The sequence below is a fragment of the Vidua macroura genome, chromosome 5 (genome assembly GCF_024509145.1).
Source record: "Vidua macroura isolate BioBank_ID:100142 chromosome 5, ASM2450914v1, whole genome shotgun sequence".
Lineage (NCBI taxonomy): Eukaryota > Metazoa > Chordata > Aves > Passeriformes > Viduidae > Vidua > Vidua macroura.
This window is the reverse complement of record NC_071575.1, coordinates 50,675,448-50,691,941: the sequence shown is the minus strand read 5'-3', so window position 1 is coordinate 50,691,941 and position 16,494 is coordinate 50,675,448. Positions and strand designations below refer to the sequence as shown.

The window sequence follows — 16,494 nt, the reverse complement described above, 5'->3', positions numbered from 1 at the left end:
GATTTGCTCCATGATCTTCCCAGGCACAGAAGTAAAGCTCACCGGTATGTGGTTCTCTACATCCTTCTTTCTTTCCTTTTTGAAAATAGGAGTGATGCTTCCTTTTGTCTGACTGCCAAAGTTCTTAGCTTTTTTTATATTTATCTGACCAAAGTCAGTAACCATAATCACTAAAAGTTACTAGTTTTTATAATACAATAAAGAAATCAGGTGAACAGGTGTATATTTCTTTACCTCACACCACGAATCTGTTGTAGTGAACCTGCCTGAAAGACCACAGTACACTGGAGAGTTAGTGATTCATGTAACAGTGAGACCCAGCAAGTATAGCAGACCATGCTAAATGTCCACCCCAGCCTTCAGGTGTGCTCCGTTGTACAAACACATTGTCTGCAGGATAAACCTGCCCAGATCACTGTAAGATAGGAGCCTGCAGGTAACTCGGTACTGGTGAGTACACCACCTGTACGACCTTGCCTTCATCTCAAAGTGCAGCAAGAAGGTATCATGAAAATATCCTTTATTAATAGGGTTGTTTTATTGCAATAAATAAATAAAAGTTGTGCAATACTACAAAGAACCAAAAGAGAGATCTCTGCATGCTCAGGCTTTATGCAGTATGCTGTGGAAAAATCCCCCCCAACTCATCCAATGCTAAGCGAATGCATAGTTCCCAGCATCTGAAGGGGTATGAGGTTGACTAGATAACTATATTCCTCTTTACTCTATGTTATTAAAACATCTATTTTATTAAGTCATTTGTTGTTGTACTTTCTTATCGAGATTCAGAAAAAATCCTGCATCTTCACTCTCTCTCCTCACATCCCACCATTCCATCCTGTTGCAGAACACTAGCCACTATCAGGCTCCTTTATTGAAGGACTAACTCAGTTTTTGACACTGTCAATATCTTTTTCTCTCTTGCAAACTAGTTAAGTAAATAATTTCTCTGAAGACTGGCTTCATAGGTCTCTACTCTCAATTTGTTTTCAAAAGCAGTGGAAAAGGGGTTGGCATAATCTCAGAAGAATGTAAAAAACGTGTCTTCATACCAGGATTTGTTCCAAGGACAACTTAGAAGTAAGCAAGAAGCTTAAGAAAGAGTTTCTTTTCCATCATTATCACCACTCTTCTAGCTTTTCAAAGGCATTAGCTTGAACTGCAAATGGGAAGAGAACTATTTTTAAAAAGTATTACATCAAAATTGTTACCTCAAATTATGAAATAACCACTCTTTCCCCTCAAAAGAGAAGCAATGTTTCCACAGTTATGTAGGATAGTACTTTTTCTTTAAAACTTATTTTGATGTCAAAGCTGGCCAGTGAAGGGAAGATAAAAGAGGAATTATTGATTCTTCTGTAGTTCATTCATCTCTTTTCACAGACACACAAAAAAAATTAAAAAATTAAAATGCCACTTAATACATAAAAGAGCGAAATTTCATGAACTCTTACACACACACAAAAAAAAAAAAAAAAGAACATACTGAAGGAAATGTTATTTCACACTTGTATAGAACTGTACTAGCTGGCAAATTTGAGATTTGCTTTTTGCTGTTCTGGAAAAGCAGATCATAAAGACAAACTAAAATGAGTTAAACTAAATCTTTGTTGATAACAGGATTTCGTACCAAATTACAGAATTCCCTTACCAGAGAGATTGGTATGATTTGCAGAGAAGTGAACAAAGTTCAGAAGGAAAATGAGAAAGACATAAACTCTGAAGCAGTTTTGACCATAATACCCTGTCATGGCCTTTAAGGTTCTGTAGTACTTCAGTCTGGAGGCAGCTTTAGAGAAAATTATATTTTTTAATTGAATTAAATATGAAAATGATTACTGCAATGAGTAGAGTGTCCCTGCTGAAATTTATTGTAGTGTGTCTCCAAAATTTTCAGTCTGCTTCAGAGCTATGCATTGGCAACACCTAGCTGCAGTCTAGAGCTCTGAGACCTCCTGGAAGAACAGTGGCATGGGGAGATATGTCTGATATATCTCGTTTGGGACACTTTAGAAATGAACAGTGGTGAAACAGATAACAAGACCACCATGTGGCTCGGTCTTTAGGTTTCCCATACAGAAGAACAGAAATAGTTTACAACCCTTTGAAGGGTAATCAAGATATTCAAGCTCTTCATATCTTAACTCACAAGCACTGCTATTTGAAGAATGACTTCTTTCCTGCAGAAAATTACAGTAGATACTTAAATTTTCTTTCAAATTTCTAGAGACTTCTTCTAAACCAGCACAAACATTAAATCTCCCTTTTTCTTCAAATTTAAAAATTTTGTTGTGTTGTTTGGAAAAGGACAAAAGATTGACAAAAGCACTGAAGTGGCCTTCAGGGTTACACAAAGCAAAAATATTTTGAGTTTAAATGTAGCAGATATGTTGCCTTTTTGATGAAGTGAGAATTGCATCAAATGCCAACCACGTACCCAGCTATGATCTTTGAAAGGAATATGCTATGGGCCTTTCACAGTTATGTAACTTGGGAACAAGGAGAGTTGATCAAACCAACTACCCACAGAGCTTAGGATTTATTTCATTTATTTCCACTTGGTATTTAAAGTCTCCACTAATTATAATAAATTTAATTTATATTCAGTGCATAGGAATGAGCACATCCAGATGCCTGCTTCTCTTCATTATCTCCTAAGTGAGAAAAGGATGACTATTTCAGAACTATTTAACTTTTGGGGGAATAAGTTAAGACCTATAAATATCTCCCAGAGATAGTAAGCAACTGGCAGAGAAATAAGTTGGAATTCCACCTCCAGATTCTTCTATAATAATTCTATTGTACAGCATGTCCTATTTGTTGCCTTTAAAATAGTTTTATGTCTTGATTATCTTCTTTAAAAACCACACACCTAAGATATGATCTCTAAATTCTACAGCTATATCCTTCCACACAAACATAGGGACTGGGAAATTAACTATGCACAGGCAATATGAAAGGTTTATTTAAGGAAACCTTTCTGTTGCATTTGGATTTGTTTGCTTTGAAAACAAGGGAACCTCTGAGAATAGCTAGTGAGCTAGAAAACAGGTATCAGAAAGTATATTAAAGCAAAAGATACACCACTGAGAGAGACTAAAAAGATGAACCAATCTGTTTTCAGTCTTTTGATCTATGTATATTTCAAAACCATTTATGTGGATCTAAATCCATACTTCCATCCATTTTTCTGTTCAGTATTCCAAATCATCTGTCACTTTTCTCTGTATTTACTTAATTTGTTTGCAAAGCATAGCAAGCAGTACACACTAAATGTTGTGACTACATAGAGTAACAGGGAAAGCTCACATGCAGTCTGGAAAAGTATAGCAAGACCCCAAAACTCTTTGCTATTGTATGGCCAAGCACACTGTAAATTCACTCTGTGGATGACTGCCTGACAGACATTGTGCTGTACTCATGGTGTGAAGAGGGCTCAGGGCAGCCAGTTGCCAGAAGGCAGCAGCATCCAAAGGGATTTGGGCAGTCCACTACAGGCACTCTTCTCTATCTTCTAGAGACCTGAAACAAAACTGGTTCCTATCTCCCCCTCCCACAAGTAGGATTTTATCTTGCATGTGCACTGTTGCACAAAGATGTCTATATTTTGTGCCAGACACAATAAGCCAGCACCATCTCTGGTCTGCAGCTGTGCCTGTCCCCAGAGGAGAGAGGCTGCCACAGCTCTGCCAGTGCGGCAAGAGGCTGAACTGTGCTGAAGGGCTTACCAGCACGACTAGGAACATTGCTTCTCCCATGAATTATTTAATGCAATAAACTTCAAAAATTTGGGCATTTGCAGGAAAGAAACTGTAGGCTAAAGGAATTATGACAGTTGCAGCCTTTCAGCAGCTGCAACTTCTACGGTGATTTGACTGTGATGGGATGAAGGGAGAGAAGTGTCAGAAGTAGCACATGGTCTGAGAAGGACAGCATACATATCACATATTACCTGGGACTTTTTTTGTAAGGAGATTCATTTATAGTATTTACCTCTAAAACTTGGCACCTTTTGGCACATACTGTGTTCACAAGCAAATCAGATAAAACAAACTTCCCTTTCACTTGGAAAATAACTAATACTGAACATGTCAAATCATTAAGCCAGTCTGTGGACAGATTTAGTCTAAACTATCTGTCTGTGGGAAAGCTTCAATTTGTACTCTATCAAGCTTCCATTCAGATGCTAAAATAGCAAATTCCACCTAAATTCTCAAACAGTCTAGAGTTTGCAATATTGAAAGTTTAATTTTATATACATACATATCAAATAAACAGAAGAGCTATGCTGCAAGCATAGCTCTCACCAGTTATGTGAGAATAGGTGTATATACTCTGTTTGCCCAGTTCTCCTGTTTCTAGTCCATGACATCCATGTTTCAACTTGGATTTCATCAACTGATGTAAACAAATGCATCAATAACAAACCAAACGAAAAAGTTTAGAAAAACTAAAAATTCTCAATTCTAGAAGTAGAGCAAGATATCGTGGTATTTATATTACAAAGAGTTTAAAAGCGTTGTTACTAAAGATTGTTTGATAGTGCTGTGTCTTCAATAGAAAGGCCACAATTCTTAACCTGTTGCATACCAACAATGAAGTGATTAGATACTCTAAATCAAAAAAGGTATATAGATTTGGAAAACATCTTCAACCTCTCTGCTTTTTATTCCTCTGTAGGAAGAAGGAGAGTTGGGGACCAGTGTGTTGCAGCTGTCATCCACCATGTCAAAGAGCATCAATTTTGTTCCTAAGCAACTCTGCACAGTGCAGTAGCTGCTGCCCATAGCTGATAAGGATGCTCAGGGAATTGTTAAGTGGCTGCAAGTGGAAGAGATAAAAGTTGCAGAAAATGAAAGTAAGGGCACTAACACAATAATAAAACTCCTCTTTTGGTCTATAAAAAAGGGGCATATGAATAGTGACAATGAAAACTTAAGGATCCCACTCACAATACATATGCTCTCATACAGAAACCTCTCTTGATTCATCTTACTGAAAGAAGCAGTGAGTTAGGATGCAAAAGACACATTCAGACTGTAAGCTATTACACAATCCTAAATTAATTCCTTCACAGCCTTATAGTCTAACTCTCAGCCATTTACAGGGAATGCCTGGATGGCCAAGCTTTCAAGTGATAATTTGAAAGACTGTTCCCTGTGTACCAGCCAAAATATTTTGAGAATCTGCCAGTATAATTCATAGAAAAAAATCGGTGCCTCTGGATGCACATTTGAAAAATTAGGGTTTGGCCTCAAAATATTTTTTATCCAAAATAATAATAATCAATTAAAGCATGTTAATGTATTATCATAAAATTAGGCTATTACAGATACCATTAAGGAGGTTCACAGTTACTTCTTAATCCAAAATGAATTCTCTTAATCCAAGAGATTTAAACTGTAGTGAAACATACTTACTTTATTTTAATTTACCAAAGTACTCAGAGGAATTAAATAAAATCCTAGAAGTTTATACTGCCTTTTATACTATAAGAAGTCTTAGCTAAGGACACTGAGTCTTTGATAATCAAACAGCTAAATTTATTTCTACAGATACATATTTTATAATATTTCTGTTTTAATGCTGATATTATAACAGATCATATTTTTTAAAAATATACAAGTGTTCTCAATATTGGGATTTTTTTCCATATGTTATTTTTTGATAAAAAGCCTTAGTGCAAGTGGTAATAAGTACAAAACTGAGCTAGACACCATCCAGTTAAACATCAGCTCACAAATCACAATGCTTCCTCAAAGAGAAAGAACTGTGATATAAGATGCTTACCTCAGGAAATATTTTTTTTACAAAGAATTAGGAAAATAACAGGAAAATGTGTTTTAAATATGCTTCATTTAGGAACAGAGATTAAGGTAAAAATTAACTAGCAGAACTGTGGACTCTGCTTACAAAGTTCATATTACGGCACAAAAAGAAAACTCAAAGGCAGGCAAAATACTTCTCAAACCTCCTGTATAATTCTACAAACACTGTCCATTAAAAAATCAAATAGACACAAAATAAGAATGTTTGCCACCATACTAGAGAAGGGGATGAATATACAGTGGTCAGAATTACCTTTTACCTTTTCTTACCACACGTCAGAATCTTAACAAATTTACTGTGTATAAGCTAAATAAGATACCTACTGAAACCAATAAATCCACAGATTGCATGTTTATTTGAAAAATGGAATCACCTACCTGACATTGTTTCATAATTTTTCACACTGTTTCTAAAAATATTTCCATTAATAATATCTAGGTGTCATAGCTTCCATTTCTTACATATCTTTTCATGCTGAACTCTTGGTTTGAAAACCACAGAGACAGAAAATTAGGATCAAAAAATATATTCCTTGGATAATTTACATTACTCTTTCAGTTACTCTTCTTTTTTTCTTGAATTACTCATTCCTCTTTCCTAAGCATACCATACACACAACACTCTTTCCTCCTTTCTACAATATTACGTAAAAATAGGGCATATTCTATTTTAACAAGACCTGAACCCTAGCAGGATCCATTTGATTCCGGTAGGGGCATTTGATCCTGCCTCTGGGACATACCCAAAGTACAGTATTCTATACTTATCCTAGAAGTTACTCTGGTGCACATAAGACTGTTTCCTAAGGTGACTAGGTTGCTAGCTTCAGCTGCTCTCCTTTGTGTTTCTAACACCCAAGCCTCTTCCGAGTGCCTACCTTCATCTTCAGACACATAAATGCCTTTAAATTGTCCCTGGTATTGTTTGGGCCCTATAAATAAATAAACACAGGAGATCTCTATGTCTGTGAAACTTGATTTCTCAGTTAAACTAATCAGATCAAAGAAACCAGTAACACAGACGAAACTGAAAAAACAGGGATGAAATAAAAACTACTATTCCTAAGTGCTTTAAATATGCAAAATTTTACTTTGTTCATACGAAAAACATTTTTCTAGGTTTTTTAGCAACCTCACATTTTCTCTAACTGAAGAATCATGCTCTAATTAAGTATATTTATACAGTAGCCTTCAGGATGGAGATCTGCAGATAAGGAACAATACTGCGCAGTGGAACATAAGAAATGAAACTGCTTTTCTAAACACACAAAAAAATACAATTCCTTATATGGCTGATATCTTTGTATCTTTAATAATCAGAAAGATAGAAGTCTTTTACTGTTTTATTAGCTTTTGTCAATGCACTTAACTGCAAGAATTTGAACTTACGGTAGTAGGAATAGTGTACTGATAACCAGGTACATTAAGATGTATTTCCTAATAATGCATAAATTGTGTCTATGCTGCTATGAGAAAAGGAGTGCAGTCTCATTTGAATTATAATAGAGATGAATCCTGTTACATTTTTTTCTTTTTATGCACTGATCACATGATCTTCATAAGTACTCATGTTTAAACCTGAGCGTTCATACACGAGATACCTGAGTAAATTTTTCTCTCCAGGATTTTTCTACAGGGCACTCATACCTGTTACACATCAGATGCTCTAGCAAAAGCATTATTTTTTATTTCATCTCAAATCACATGTATTTATGCTGTGAAAATAATGCAAATTTCATAGTGTACTTTGGTGAAAATTGATTCTTTTTTTTGTCAAAACAAACCCCACAGCTTTTTTACTTAACAAGATGCTTATAAAACATTACCAGAGACACAGGAAGATCAAAATCATGTACTTCATAAAAAAAGATATTAAGAAATAGTGGTAGAAATTAGTGCTCCTAACTGTGTTAGGAGTTGAAGTCAAAGCATGGTGACTATTATTGTGCCAGGAAGTGTAGCATAGAGCTATCATTTTAAAGCACTGTCAATATATTCAAAACCTTTTCTCCACTGCATAATCAATTCAGAAAAAAATAAAATATGCCTTAAAGACTATGTCTTCCAGAAAAGCCTGTGCTCCTACCTATTGCCCAAGAAATGATAGGTACAGAAATATACAGAATCTTTCCCATCACTCTGTCAGCTCTGTTGTCAGGTAACTAATGAAACCTGTTAAGGCTGATTCTAAACAATTCCTGTATTTCTAATTTATATTCCCTCTTTGGAACGATCTGTAATCTTAAACCGTGATGAACCAGATTCTTCTCTCATTAGCTTGCCATGACGAATATTATGAACTTCTGCCAATGGATTATAATGTCATAAAAATCAAGTAAAAGGAGTAATTCGCTAGACCCTCTTTCAAATGTCTGAAAACTTAATTGTCACCCTGAAGTTGCAAGATGTTCTGAACTTATTTTGAATAGTCACTTTATTTCTGTGGTATTTATGTTCCCCTCTTCAGAAATACAGTTTCCATTTCCAGATATTTTTTTGTATGGCAGGCACCCTTTCTAATACTGTATTCATAGATTTATATGGCTTTTTTATTGCAAATTTTTCATTTTAGACAAAGGCACAATGATGTGAGTCACAGATTGTCATCACTCAGTTTGAACTTCTTGGGTTTGATCACTTAAAGATTTTACAAAAATGACAGTATTCACTGATGATTACTTGAATGATAGGCCCTAGTTAACAGATCAGGCACTAGTCATAATTACTCTCCAACATAATTAGTTCTGCTGTACTAAGAATATTTCTATGCCACATCCAAGTCCACAGTAATCTGATTGTTCTTTTTCTTGTCTCAAAGTAACAGCAAGGAAACAAAATTCCATCTGTTTCTATCAAAGGAGCAAATATATTAGATCCTGAGCAGAAAGATCTTTTTGTTGAGCATCACCTTCATGTTCTTCCTAACTGAACTAAGGAAGTTCATGCTCAAGACAAATGAGTGAAACAAGATAAGTCCTTTTCCTCTAAGAGATTTTCAGGATTTTTTTGAAGACAAAAGCTGGTCCCCAGTGCAACTAAATAAGAATACAATTACTCTGCTCTCCATCAAGCAACAACAGCCCAAAATAATTTCAGTAATCTTTTTTGTTACAGATCAAAGATTTTTTTTTTTACTGCAATCAAAATGACCCTTAGTATAACAGATTCTCCCTGGAGCACTTTTTGAATATCTACTAATGTACTTTGAAGGTGATCACAACTACACTTTGTCCCTCCTCTGTTGTATAGGCTAAATGTCTCTGCTGTGAAGAGAAAATAGATTGAGACATTAAACACATTTGTAAAATACAAAATCCACTAGGTTGTATATAAGAAGACAAAAATAGAGGAATTCTATTTGAAACAGGGTTGATAATATCAAACAAAAAATGAATGAGTAATATGTACGTACAAGATACAGAAAAAATACTCTAACTTTGTGAATCTTTACATTTCTAACACTAATCATAAGAATATATCCAAACTTATAATGAAATTTTTCATAAAACAAAGATTTTGAATTTTTTCTCTCGTCAGATTTTATTAAACTCAATTTTTAAACAAAATTTCTAATGAGATGGATAATTTCAAACTAAAATGCAGGGACTATAAGGAACTAAACACACTGAAAATAACACAGTGGTGAGAAAAGGGAGTATGTGTGTCATTTGAGAAAAAAGTGATGATGTGGAAATTTTATGATGCTCATAAGGAAAAATATATCAAACAAAGGTCAGAGCAAAAAATCTGTTCTGAGGAAAGTTCAGGTCAAATGAATGACAATGATGACAAATAAATGAAAGATTTGATCTAGTAGTGAAGGATGAATTAGGAATTTGGAAAAAAAGGAGTAGAAAAAAAAAAAAAAAATAAAGCCAGTAGAGTGTTACTACAAAACATTAACCTCATCTTGAAGAAGGGAGGAAAGGTGTCAACCAGTAGATAAAGCCCAACCATGAAAACTATGGGAAGTGGTAGTTGGAATAAATAATGGAAAAAAGAAATGGATAGAATATACCCATAGTAATGAAAAAAGAGTGGAAAAAGGACTGAAGATGGCAAAGAACATGAATGTGCTCTCTTCCTTTGTTCACTGTTTGAGGCTTTCTTTTATTTCATCTAGTCATCTGTTTATTATAAAGTCTTCAGAGAATTTGATATATCTTTAGTGGGTTTCCTCACACATTATGGGCTATATTAACAAGTAGTGAAAACAAATAGTTGCTTTATCTTTGCTAAAAGACACATCTCTAGTTTATACAATGAAAGCAAATAAATGAGTAGTCAAGTTTAAGCTTCCTTTCATAAAGTATTCTGCTCATCTACTGAAGCATTGTGTGACTTGATAAAGCTACCCAATATAACGGCTATAAAAATGGAATTTTAATATAGCAGTGAGATTGTTTTAAAACTACTCACAGACGAGCACTACGTTCCTTATTTAAAGTATAATATCTTCATAAAACACAAACTACACTACAGTTCTGACTGACTTGGGAACAAACAATATCCTTACACCATCAAAACCTTACCAGCTATTCCAGCTCATTTGCTGGCTCCTGACGGGGCAGATAGAAATTTATTAGATTGTCATGTTATAAGGTGACAGCAGAAAGCGACAGAACTGTCATTATGGGTGTAGATATTCACAAGCCCCTGTGGAGGTCTGCCAGTCCCAGTTCAGTAGACTTGAGCTCTTCTCTCTGTCATCTTCACACTAACCTCATTCTTGACCTCTATGCTTTCTGCTATTACCTTGAATCTCCATAAAATATTTTGTGACCTCTTTCAATTTTATTCTATTTTCTCTTCTTGTTTCTACTTCACTTTTGCCAGAATTAATCCTGATAAAACACTAGTTTGAAGTTCAAAATCAGACAGTTCAGTTTCTGGAAGTGTGCATGCTATTTTTCTAGCGGTAACTTCCTCTTCTCTTTCTCTGCCTTTATTTTTCCTCATGTTCTCTTTTTTCCTTTGCTCCTTTCTTCCCTTCTTTTCATTTTTTCCAGCTCTTTCATGTAACATTTCCACATGCATGTACTACTTGAGCTGAGCAGTCAAGAGCAGTTAATAGCTGGGATATCCTTGGAGGCAAAAATATAGTAATATTTGAAGTCACTAGCACACTGCAGAGGAAAATGTAATCTATGTTTTTTAAAGACACTTTAATTGCTCAGCAATCATGCAGAACTGAGAAATATAGCTCTGCTTCCAAGGTAATAACTCCCCAAATTGCAAAGGTCGCTTACTCAATACCCTTGCTATCTAGAAAAATATGACAATGACACCAAGACTCAAAAACTCAATTTTATGTTAATCTATTATTCACTATTAGCTTTCATGCATTTTTGTAGTATTTCACATAACTGCTGTGTGCTACTGTCATTTAAAACATAAAGACTTCATCAAGCTTTGTTTCTAAATGAGAGAAGTTGTTTCTATCAAGTCCATTTATACACCCCTGATTCAGTTAAAACTAAAGTTAAAATGAACAGGAATTCTATATTAGTAAAGAGGTGGTAATCTTTAGCACACAGAAAAGGTATCGGTACTAATTACAATCAGCTTTCACTGACCCTTGATGCTTTTCCCTATAACTTCCCTCTCCTTTTGTGTAATTATTCCATCAACTAAAAAGATTTCAAAGGTTTTATTATGTTAATTTTATTTAAATTATTCACATATTTAACATTTAAACATAATCTTTACGAAGTTATCATGATGTTATTAAATGGACATAATCTAGCTAATGCACTGATTAAAGGTTTCATAAAAATTGGAGATGTCTGTCATATTTGAACCTGTATCATACCTGAACTCCTGAGGATAAGACTTTGGATCTCTGTTCAACATGCTCAAAACATTCTCTGTTCAACATGCTCAAAACTTTCTCTGTTCAAACTACCTTAAAAACGAGTCAAGCATGAGAAGATTCTATTTAACCCTTTTTGTTCCACTTGGGACCAAAATATTATGTCGTTGTATACTTAAAAACAGGTTCTTAGGTTCTATTCAAAGAGATTTGAAATTATGTTCAAATTACAGCAGTATTTTTGAAGATTTTACTCAGAGTAATACTTCAAAACCTGGAATTACAGAATAATACTCATGTACATGTGCGTGTGTGTGTGTGTGCGTGCCAAAGAAACAAACAAATCATATCAACACCAGCTGAGATACCATACCTGTGCAATAACCAGTCACAATTTGGGCATAAAAGAAAAGTTTCTGTTCAGTACCATGGACAAGTACTTTCCACACTGTGCATGAACATGGAAAAACTTAATCAGAAAGTACCTTTTGTTACCAAAAGAACCATATACCCGTTTCTGGTTTTTTATATTAAAGTACCAGTCAATTCTTTCTTGAAAACATCGCTGTTCTAATTAAAAATAAATGGTAAAAAATCAGCATCAGAAAACACAGGAATGTGGATCTAGTTACCATGCCTAACTTGTTTCTTCTTCTAACTGATCCCTTCCATTTGTCATCGGCAACAGAAAATGAAAACCAAAAAGCCACCCAGGAACCTAAAAGGCAGGTTAAAATCCCCAAAGCTCTTGTCACTCCTTTTTAGCATAACTTGCGCTTACAAGAAATATGAAATATTTACTATGCACTATATTTATCTTCATTTGTTATATCACATTGAAGATAAAAGCCTTGTATAAAAAATGGTGGCATAAGACATTCCTTTTATCTTTTTCAGTATTTTGTATGCACATTTCCTAAGTAAATTACTATTGCACATAATAAATCAAGTTTTCATAATAGTTTAATAATGCACTTTCATTTTGTTAAATTTAAAAGTTATACATGTTTCATAAATCTCAACAGTCCCAACAAGACATGGCAAAATGCTAATAAAATGATGGGCTTGGCCTTAATGAAAGTGCTAATTTTGTCATTTAGTATCTGTAATTATTAAATAACTAGTCAGTTTGTAATGATTCAACAAATTTTCAATTTCATAGATGGTACTATACAAATCAAAATTAAGAATAGGGAAAAATTGTCACCTCAAATTAGTCAACTTTCTAAATCCCTGTTGTAACTACAGACAAATGCATTTTATAACTTGGTGCAGAGAATCAGCTGATACAATCAGACGCTGGTATCAGCGACTTAATAAAATAATACTTTCTCTCATCTTTCCATTAAAATGTATTACTTTCTAATGTCAACATTGACACTTTTAAACCCTTATTTTCTGAAAGAAATTGTATTGCCATTAGAATTGTTTAAAGACAAATGCTTGATGTGTCATATGTCTCACACTTCCTCAGATCATTTTCCAGAGTGTGTCACCAGTCAGTGTAGCTTGATACTCATAATTTAAAAGTTATAGGTCCATGAAAATCAAAGGAAATGTGTTCAGTGTCTTAAATAAAATCACAAATATTTTTTTTTTTTGTAAAGACAAGGTATGATTTTCATGAAAATAAATCACTTTGTAATAACAAATTCAATATCCAGGTCTACATCAATACACGACTTAAAACAAAATGGCAGATCCACATACTGATCAAATTAAAAGCTTGCACTTTGGTTCTCCTTATAAACATTAATAATTTAGCAACACTGTAACAGAGCCTGCCAGCAAAGACAGTACTCCATTAAAAACCCACTGATAACTCACACATACTCATAAAATATTCCAATTTTGCTGTCCAAAACCAAACAGTTTCAAGACTTTTTTGCTTTGTTTTGTTGTTTGCTTTTTCAGGTTTTTTGCAGGTTTTGGATTTGGGCTATTTTTAATTTCAGCAATGCTGTTAACTTAAACATGTAAAACATCTAGAAGGAAGTCACAAGTTGTATTCTTAAAGTTTTGTAACAAAAACTTACCCTCACATTTTTTTCTACCGCCATTTTTTTAAATTGAGTATTTTTCCATTTGTGCTAATACACTTGTTGAAATGTTGGCTGTAACCAAACACCAGCTGCACTTACCCCAGTGTTGTCATGGTGACGATGGTATACCAGAAGGCTGCAGGGATGCTGGTGAACTTGCTGGCTGATGAACCTTTCTCTGCATAGTACATGACTGTGGCAAAGATGATGATGGCCATAGTGAGTGAGAAGAGGAGGAAGCCTAACTCCGAGGCACAACTTTTCAGCGTATAGCCCAGGATGCGCAGACCCTGTGAGTGGCGGGAAAACTTAAAGATTCTGAAGACACGAAAGACTCTTAATGTCACAAAAGCTCCACTGACATCCTCATTATCTGTCATCACCAGGCCAATGTAATATGGCATAATGGCCACTACATCAATGATACTCATGACACTGCGCACGAATTTGTAGCGACTAGGAGCTGCCAGCAGACGTAGGAGATATTCAACTGTGAAGATCATGACACAGGCAGTATCCAGACAGAAGAAAGCCACTGCATACCGCTCTCCACAGGGCAGCTCTTTGATGCGACCCGGGCTTACCCCACAGGGCACTGTCTCCACCACATTGGCAATAACAGAGACGGCAATGAAGAAACCAGTGACATAATAGAAGACCAGAGCCAGGGTACTGGTGTGTGGGTTTTCAAAGGCCCGCCACATCCTCTGACGAGCTGTCATTGAGGGTAGGGAGCTCTCAGCTACATGATCCGTATCAGCATCATCCTGCAGGCGCTCAGCATTCTCCCGCCGGCGATCCTTGTACTCCTCATAACAGCAGTCACCAATGATCTCAGGGATGATGCCGAAGAAGGCCAGCTCCTCATCATAAGCTGAGATGCACTCCTGGCGGGGATAATGAAGCTTCCCAGTACGGTAGAAGTTGAGAATGTGGCGGAAAATGTCAGGGTCCCGATCAAAAAAGTACTGCTGTGTCTCAGGGTGGTAGAAGAAGTCCCGTTCTGAACTGCCCAGCAGAGTGTCAGGGTAGCGCTCTAAGGTGTCCAGCCATGTCTGGAACTGGATGCCACTCACATTCAGCACAATCAGAGAGTCCTGGCTTCGCTTTCTCTCCTGCCGTGGAGCAGCTGGCATGGGACCAGTAGCCACTGGCATCCATCCTATGGCTGCTGCCCTGGCAAAGGGTAACCAAGCTGCTACACCTGCCGCCATGGTTCCAAACACCTATTACAGCTAAGGGAGTCAATCTAGACACAGTTCTGGTCCAACCACTAAAATAGAGAGGGAAAAGAAAAATACAAATTCTCACACATTCTTGAGGCAGCAGAATTTCTGAACATTTTTGTGATAATCAGTATTAACTGAAAACCTTTTTGCTTCCTTTTTGTTTCCTCCACCTTTTCACCCCAGAATATGCTTTCCAGGTGATGGTCAGACTGTTAGGACAATAAATGAGGGCACTTGGAAAATCTCTGTATTCAAAACAGCTTCTCTAACAGCCAGATCCTTTGGATATAAGGTCTCCATTCGAGGCCCCTGCATGGAAGCAACAGTCCTCAAATCACTAGCCCCTGGAGCCGGCTAGTAGCTCTAGTGCAGCTGTGCAGCCACCTGGAAGGAGATTTTCCTCCACGCGCGATGCAGCCGGTCCCCCCGCCCCTCCTCCGCTTGCTCCCCGCCCGCCGCCGGAGCCGGGCCGCGGCAGCCAGCGGAGCCCTTCCCGGGCGGCTGCAGCGGGGCCGCCAACGCCGCCGCCGCTCGCCGTGGAGGGGCGGAGGGGATGGGCCGGGCGGGCCACCCCCCCTTCCCGGCGGCAGCCCTGGAGCAGCGGCGGGAAGAATCCTCTCCCTGACCTTTAATCGCCGTCCGGGGACTCCTCCAGATCCCGGCTAGGGGCCAGGGGAGCCGGCGGGGCAGGGGGAGGAGCTCCGGGCGGCAGCATTAAACTTTAAGGCAAGTTTTCCGTGCAGGAAATGCTTTGAAGGGCAGAGGGATGCCGGGGATGGGGCGCCGGGAGCGGGGAGCGCCCCACAGAGCAGGAGCGGGCAAAGCGGGGCTCTTCCCCGGACGGAGCATCAGGGCACGGACAGGGGCTGATCTGCGGCGAGGAGACCGGGGTCAGGGAGAGCCCCCGCGGTCCTGGCGGGGGCAGGGGCGGGGGCTTTGGAGACACATGCAGTAGGTGGGCTGCACGGGGCATCCCCGGGAGCGCCCGAGCGGGCGGTGAAAGGCGAAGCCAAGGGAGGCTGGCTGTGGAGCGGGAGAGGGGCAGGATCTCCCTGGCGGCGGGGGAGGCCAGGGACCGGGGCGGGCGGGGGGGCGCGGGGCAGGGATGCGGGGTGCCGTAGGGCTCGGCGGTCGGTGGTGGATCATACCCCCCCCCCCACTCCCCCCGTACCCCCGCCTCCTTCCTCTCGCCCCTTCCCCTCGGCTCAGTTTTCCAATCGCTCCAGACGTGCCCAGCCTGCGGCACCTACCTGTGAAAGTCTGGCGAGAGCGCTCAGTTGCATAGAGACTTTTGGAAATACGGGCTCTGCCGCTAGATCTCCGCGCCCCGCCGGGAACGGCGGGGAAGTAGTTGCTCCTGAGAAAGCTTGATCGCATCCAAAGGGACATCGATAATAAGGCTTTCCCCCACCCCCACCCCCCTCCGCCACCGCCGAGCGCCAAGCAACAAGTTCAAGGGGTGGGTGGGGGGAAAAAAACAACGTAATCGCGCCTGGCAGCTCTTGGAGCACGTCCTTGCGGGGCGCGGATCCTGCGGCGCGGAGCCGCTGTCAGGCGCGGCTGCGGCTGCGGCCGCTGCCCCT

General features: G+C 38.3%; 1 protein-coding gene across 2 annotated transcripts in view; it reads right to left on the bottom strand.

The window, feature by feature from the left end:
* The window catches only part of KCND2 (potassium voltage-gated channel subfamily D member 2), a 264,895-nt gene that overhangs the window by 247,726 nt on the left and 675 nt on the right, over window positions 1-16,494 (bottom strand). The window contains exon 2 of one of the 2 annotated variants that reach the window (XM_053978214.1): window positions 13,782-14,955. In XM_053978214.1, coding sequence (XP_053834189.1) covers window positions 13,782-14,896 — 1,115 coding nt within the window. In that variant the 5' untranslated portion in view covers window positions 14,897-14,955. Of the gene's footprint in view, window positions 1-13,781; window positions 15,031-16,494 lie in introns of those variants that run through there. The other variant, XM_053978213.1, reaches the window with a different exon arrangement.